This window comes from Bos indicus x Bos taurus, chromosome 22, assembly GCF_003369695.1.
Source record: "Bos indicus x Bos taurus breed Angus x Brahman F1 hybrid chromosome 22, Bos_hybrid_MaternalHap_v2.0, whole genome shotgun sequence".
Classification (NCBI taxonomy): domain Eukaryota; kingdom Metazoa; phylum Chordata; class Mammalia; order Artiodactyla; family Bovidae; genus Bos; species Bos indicus x Bos taurus.
Genome location: NC_040097.1, coordinates 49,224,097 through 49,230,232, shown reverse-complemented (window position 1 = coordinate 49,230,232; position 6,136 = coordinate 49,224,097). Strand labels below are relative to the sequence as shown.

At 55.3% G+C, this 6,136-nt stretch overlaps 1 protein-coding gene across 2 annotated transcripts; it reads left to right on the top strand.

Moving 5' to 3' along the window:
- The first annotated feature begins 1,446 nt into the window (after window positions 1-1,446).
- On the top strand, window positions 1,447-5,882 carry MYD88 (MYD88, innate immune signal transduction adaptor). 2 transcript variants are annotated; one of them, XM_027522965.1, is made up of 5 exons: window positions 1,447-2,029; window positions 2,908-3,042; window positions 3,381-3,542; window positions 3,732-3,823; window positions 4,093-4,113. In XM_027522965.1, the coding sequence occupies exons 1-5, from the start codon at window positions 1,702-1,704 to the stop codon at window positions 4,111-4,113; spliced, it is 738 nt and encodes a 245-aa protein (XP_027378766.1). In that variant the 5' UTR covers window positions 1,447-1,701. The 2 variants fall into 2 exon arrangements, with proteins under 2 accessions (XP_027378766.1, XP_027378765.1); XM_027522964.1 differs by having other exon boundaries at window positions 1,475-2,029; window positions 3,381-3,561; window positions 4,093-5,882.
- The last annotated feature ends 254 nt before the right edge of the window (window positions 5,883-6,136 follow it).

Genomic DNA, 6,136 nt, shown 5'->3' with positions numbered 1-6,136 from the left:
GGCTGCAATCACCATCTGCAGTGATTTTGGAGCCCCAAAAAATAAAGTCTGACACTGTTTCCCCATCTATTTCCCATGAAGTGATGGGACCAGTTGCCATGATCTTCGTTTTCTGAATGTTGAGCTTTAAGCCAACTTTTTCACTCTCCTCTTTCACCCTCATCAAGAGGCTTTTTAGTTCCTCTTCAGTTTCTGCCATAAGGGTGGTATCATCTGCATATCTGAGGTTATTGATATTTCTCCTGGCAATCTTAATTCCAGCTTGTGCTTCTTCCAGCCCAGCGTTTCTCATGATGTACTCTGCATATGAGTTAAATAAGCAGGGTGACAATATACAGCCTTGACGTACTCCTTTTCCTATTTGGAACCAGTCTGTTGTTCCATGTCCAGTTCTAACTGTTGCTTCCTGACCTGCATATAGGTTTCTCAAGAGGCAGGTCAGGTGGTCTGGTATTCCCATCTCTTTCAGAATTTTCCACAGTTTATTGTGATCCACACAGTCAAAGGCTTTGGCATAGTCAATAAAGCAGAAATAGATGTTTTTCTGGAACTCTTTTGCTTTTTCGATGATCCAGCAGATGTTGGCAATTTGATCTCTGGTTCCTCTGCCTTTTCTAAAACCAGCTTGAACATCTGGAAGTTCATGGTTCACGTATTGCTGAAGCCTGGCTTGGAGAATTTTGAACATGACTTTACTAGCGTGTGAGATGAGTGCAATTGTGCAGTAGTTTGAGCATTCTTTGGGATTGCCTTTCATACACACATTTTTTAAAAACAAATTTTACAGTCAATTTGGGATTAGTGCCCACCTACCCCACTAGGTTGGGGTATCCACCAAGGCAGGGAAAGACTTTGTATCCGGGGTGCTTGAAATATACTTGACATTTAATAGGTGATCAATAAATACCTATTGAATGAGTGAATGAACCAAAGCTCTCCAGGTCCTGAGCTGTCCCCTGCCCCCTAAAGAGCGAAGCCAGGTGCCCACTTGACTCCCAATGTCAGTGTTTTCCCCTAGACCCCAGAGGGTAGTACTGGGATTCTCTCAGACACCTAAGGCTGAGGTGTCCTGTTACCCTCAAACACGCAGGGAGCGGTTGTGCTCCCCACTTTTGAAGGGCACGGCCGTGGCATGCCTCTGGCGCCACAAGGCAGTATGCCCTTTCCCTCCTCCATGTCCGAGTGTACAGCCAGGGAGTCCCCAAAGTCCTACGGGCAGGAGTGCTCCCCCAAATTGCGGGGGGTGGGGGGAGGCAGAACCGAGGCCTGTCCCTGTGCCCCCTCCCCGTGATCCTCGAGCGCAGCACCACCTGAATCCCTCAGATCCCCAGTGGAAAGAAGGTAACTCCCCCACTTCCCAAAGATTAAGTCCCGTCTTTCCTGTAAACGCGGAAGTAAAGTCATCGTCCCACCGCCGCGCCAGACTCTAGTGGACTGATGGGTGGAGCTCAGAACACCTCAAAAGGCGGATTCCGGATCCCCACATCCCCAGCACCCCCGCCCCGAGATCTCGAAGGCAGTGATGGGGGGCCCCCCGCCTCCGCACATCTACTGGGGCTCCAGATTGTAGGGCAGGGCGGTGCTTCTCGGAAAGAGAGACCGGCGGGGCGGGACCAGGTGGGCGGGGCGGCCGAAGGGGAAGGAGGAAGCACAGGCCCAGGACGCGACTCGACTGCGCGGCGGCTCCCGCGGCAGCCCGCCATGGCTGAAGGAGTACCCCGCGCGGGGTCCGCGCTCCCCGCGGCTTCCTTGTCCTCCCTGCCCCTGGCAGCGCTCAACGTACGAGTGCGGCGCCGCCTGTCGCTCTTCCTAAACGTGCGGGCGCCGGTGGCGGCCGACTGGACCGTGCTGGCGGAGGCGATGGACTTCGAGTACTTGGAGATCCAGCAGCTGGAGAAGTACGCCGACCCCACGAGCAGGCTCCTGGACGACTGGCAGCGACGTCCGGGAGCCTCAGTGGGCCGCCTGCTCGAGCTGCTCGCCAAGCTCGGCCGCGACGACGTGCTGATGGAACTGGGACCCAGCATCGGTGAGGAAGCCCCCTTTCCGGCCTCACATCCGATGTGGGAGCGGGAGATGAAGGACCTGACCTTCACTGGTCCCTCCTCGGAGGGACCCATCGCTCCTCGGAGGCGGCGGGGTGGCGTGGTACTTTGCGGGTAGCAAGGGAGACATTGGAGACAGCCCGCAGAGGAGAAACCGTGCAAGACTAGTTCCCTCTTTCAATACCGGGGATGACAGGGGCTGGAGAAAGGAGGCGAAGGCCCGGAAAGGCGCAAGGAAACCGCTAAGGCCAAAGCTTTCACATAGGACCAGGAGTCAGAATCCGGGTCCTCTGTTGGGGTGCTAGGGACTGCTTCAAGTAAAACAATAAGCAGGGAAGGGGCTGAAAGCTGACAGTCTTGGAAATCTCAGGTCCCTAGAAAATGCACCCCTTCCTGCCACTTTCTGACGCACAATATACTTGCACAGGTGTGGGGACAGTGGCCCACAGACAGGCATACCGTGTTTGGTTGGGGTGCTGCCCTTGCTGCATATAAACACCAGGTCTCCTGAGCGCCTCTTTCATGCTCTGCTCGCATCAGCAGTGGATCCTAGAGGAGACCTTGGGTTTAATTCTCAGGAGCCTTAAGAGGCAGGGGTGGGGGGAGGAAAGGGGCAGAGGCACAAGCCTGACCCTGATGGCTTCTCTCATAGCCAGAACACCACTGATATCCTTTTAGGATGGCCAGAGCCAGGTGGGAGCTCTCCTTTTCAGAGCTGTTGAACTGTGGATGGCACCAGTGGGCTGGAGAAGCCCTGGGGCACAACACAGCCAGGAAGGTGGGGCCGGGGCTGGATCCTGACTGTGGGTAAAGGCATGGGGTACCCTTGGGGAGCTGGCCACACCTTGTCTCTTCCCTACAGAGGAGGACTGCCAAAAGTATATTCTGAAGCAGCAGCAGGAGGCATCTGAGAAGCCTTTACAGGTGGACTCTATAGACAGCAGCATAACTCGGATAAATGACATGGCAGGCATCACCATTCGCGACGACCCCCTAGGTAAGGGCCCAGTCCTGCCCCTCTGGGCCATAGGACATTGTGGTGTTAAGAGCATGAGTGTTGGAAGCAGATGGGTTGTGCTTGGGCAAGTCACTTAATCTCTCTGAGCTTCAGTTTCCTAAGAAACGGGAATAATAATAGTCCAACCTCTAGTTTCGCATATGAGAAGTGATGCGTCTAGCTCACGGCTACTAGGGCTTGTCTCGGGTGGAGAGGAGGTACGTATTGTTCGATTGGGTAGGATCCAGGACCAGGGTCGCTTAGGCTGGGGGCACCTGGCTGGGCTCATCCCCAGCCTTCCTGGAGGGCTCTGACCATCCCATTGTGCTCGCACCCAGGGCAAAAGCCCGAGTGTTTTGATGCCTTCATCTGCTACTGCCCCAGCGATATTGAGTTTGTCCACGAGATGATCCGGCAGCTGGAACAGACAAACTATCGGCTGAAGTTGTGCGTGTCTGACCGTGACGTCCTGCCTGGCACCTGTGTCTGGTCCATCGCCAGTGAACTCATTGAGAAGAGGTTGGCTACGTGGCCGCAGGGCAAGTGGGTGGGTGTGCAAAGCCCTGCCAGGGATCCCCATGCTGGGGTCCTCCCGGCCGGCCCCTGTCTAGCCTGGCACAGTGGGATCCTCCCAAGGCTGTCCCCTGGTGGGTCACCACGGTGCCTGTAGCCTGCCCACTCTCCCCTAGGTGCCGTCGGATGGTGGTGGTGGTCTCTGACGAATACCTGCAAAGCAAGGAATGTGATTTCCAGACTAAGTTTGCACTCAGCCTCTCTCCAGGTGAGCTCAGCCCTGCCCTGCCACAGAGCAGTGGGCAGGGCCTCGAGATGCCAGCCATCCCTCCTTAAGGGCCATGAATGTAGCATCAGGGAACTCAGGCAGGTCTCTACACACCTAAGTGTGTGTGCATAGGAGTGCCTTTTGTGTGGGTGAATAGGCACCAGGGGTTCTTATTGGGAAAGGGCTATTGTTAACCCCTGACTGGAGGACTGGTCCAGCCCCGTGATGGCAGAGAGCCTGGAGCAAGCTCTGCCCCCTCTGGCTTGCAGGTGCCCATCAGAAGCGACTGATCCCCATCAAGTACAAGCCAATGAAGAAAGAGTTCCCCAGCATCCTGCGCTTCATCACTGTCTGTGACTACACCAACCCCTGCACCCAGAACTGGTTCTGGACTCGCCTCGCCAAGGCCCTGTCCATGCCCTGAACTGCCCAAGCCCCTGGGAGTGCGTGCCTCTGTGTGCCTGTACATCTCCTTCTACCCCTGCCTCCACCCGCAGTTGTAGGGGGATCTTTGCTCCGCTGGCCTCTCGATCGCTGGACATGCCTGCTCCATGGACACAGCTGCAGCCATGGTCCATATCTGGACAGCACCTCTCATGTCCTGCATAGAACACGTGGCACGCCCGCTTGCTGAGTTATCAGCCAGGATGGTGGAAACCACAGGGGGCTGGGACTAAGCAGAAGACCAGAAGAGCCAGCTCTGACCCCTCCATCCGTCTTGGGCCTCAGTTTCTCTGCCTGAGAACTAAGCGGGGTGGGGAGAACAGGCAGTCGCTGTGTTTGAATCATTGTGGGAAACAGTGAAGCACTGTTTTGAGTCTCCTGGTTGAGAGCCATCTGGCCGCTGCTGGGACCAGGGCGCTGCTGTGCAGCTGCCTCCACAGTGCTTCGGGGCCCCACACCTCACACCCCACTTCCCCCTGCACCAGGGGACAGAGGGCGAAGCAGGCTGCACTGAGCCTGATCCCCCATGGGCGCACCTCTCATCTGCCTTTTTGACTCCTCCCAGCCTCTGCTCACCTTCAGCGTGGTAAGTCCCCAAGAGTCTGGCCTGCGCTCCTGGGGCTGCCTTTCACTTCCACCTGTCGAGGGCCTGTGGTTCTCTCAGCTCTGCCCTGCACAATACAGGAGCCCGACTTCTGGCCTCTCCATCAAGTTTGGTTTCTGGGGCTAGGTCATCATGGTGGTGTGGGCAGGAAGTCTTTCTTTCTGGGGCCCACTCACAGAGAGAACTTTCCCACCAGTCTTCTGTTGCGTAACTGCCTTACCACGTTGTTTGCTGGAACTAGTTTACAGGGACCACATAAGAGCCTCCTGCCCCGAAGCTTGTGGGCACATGGACACATACAAGCTCACACGCCGAGACACAGGGACACATACACTGGCACCCTCACGCACAGACATACAGGCATCTTCATGCACACATTTCCCTGGGCACAGCTCCCAGAAACAGCTGGTAGGATAGTCCCACCACAAGGGGATCCTAACTCTGGACAACATGGGACCCTCTTGTCTTCTTTTTCTGTTTTCCTTTTTCACTGGGACCAGATTCTGGAAAGGACCCACTGTACCAGCATTTACACCTTCAGTGAAGCGCAGAGCAAGGAAAAGAGCTGTTGAACTCACACAACAGGTTTGCTGCGACAGCTGTTTTTCTCTCCTCGGGAGAGTTGTATGTTCTTTTCTCTTCACCTCTCCTTCAAGGAGGAATGGTCATGGTCTTAGGTCTCTGTCCCAGGATGGAGCCCAGGACCCTAAATCTAAAAGCAAGTGTATGTCTTCTCTGCTGTGCCTTCAGTGAGGGCTGGGGGCAAAGCACCTTCCCTCGGGGTCTCAGGAGGGTCAGAGGCCCCACTCTGCCTGATTCTCATGGAGCACTTAGCTACCAGGTGCCTATCCCCTTTGATACTGGGGAATATTTTACAACAATTTCAAAAAGGTATCTTTCAAACCTGTTTCTATCCATTGTGAGAAGGTCAAAGAGAGCTGAGAAAGGCCTCTGTTTGTAATTGCCCCCTTCTGTATCCTAGGTTTATAATAAAGAGTCTCTACTTTGGGAGCAGCAGGTTTCATTTCTGTCTGGAAAGAGTATGGAAGCAGTAACCTAGGATAAGGCTCTGCCGGGTGTGAAAAACTGGCCCCTTGGGGAGGTTCAAGTGGGTCTGGCAGGGGCTTCCTGAAGGCTGGGGCTCCACCACAGGCCTCACCAGGGCTGCAGACAAAGTTAGAAACAGCAGCTCAGCTCCCGACGCTGGGGACACTGCTTTCCTCTGCCAAGCCGGGTCTGCCGGGGAATCAGCCACATGCTGGGTG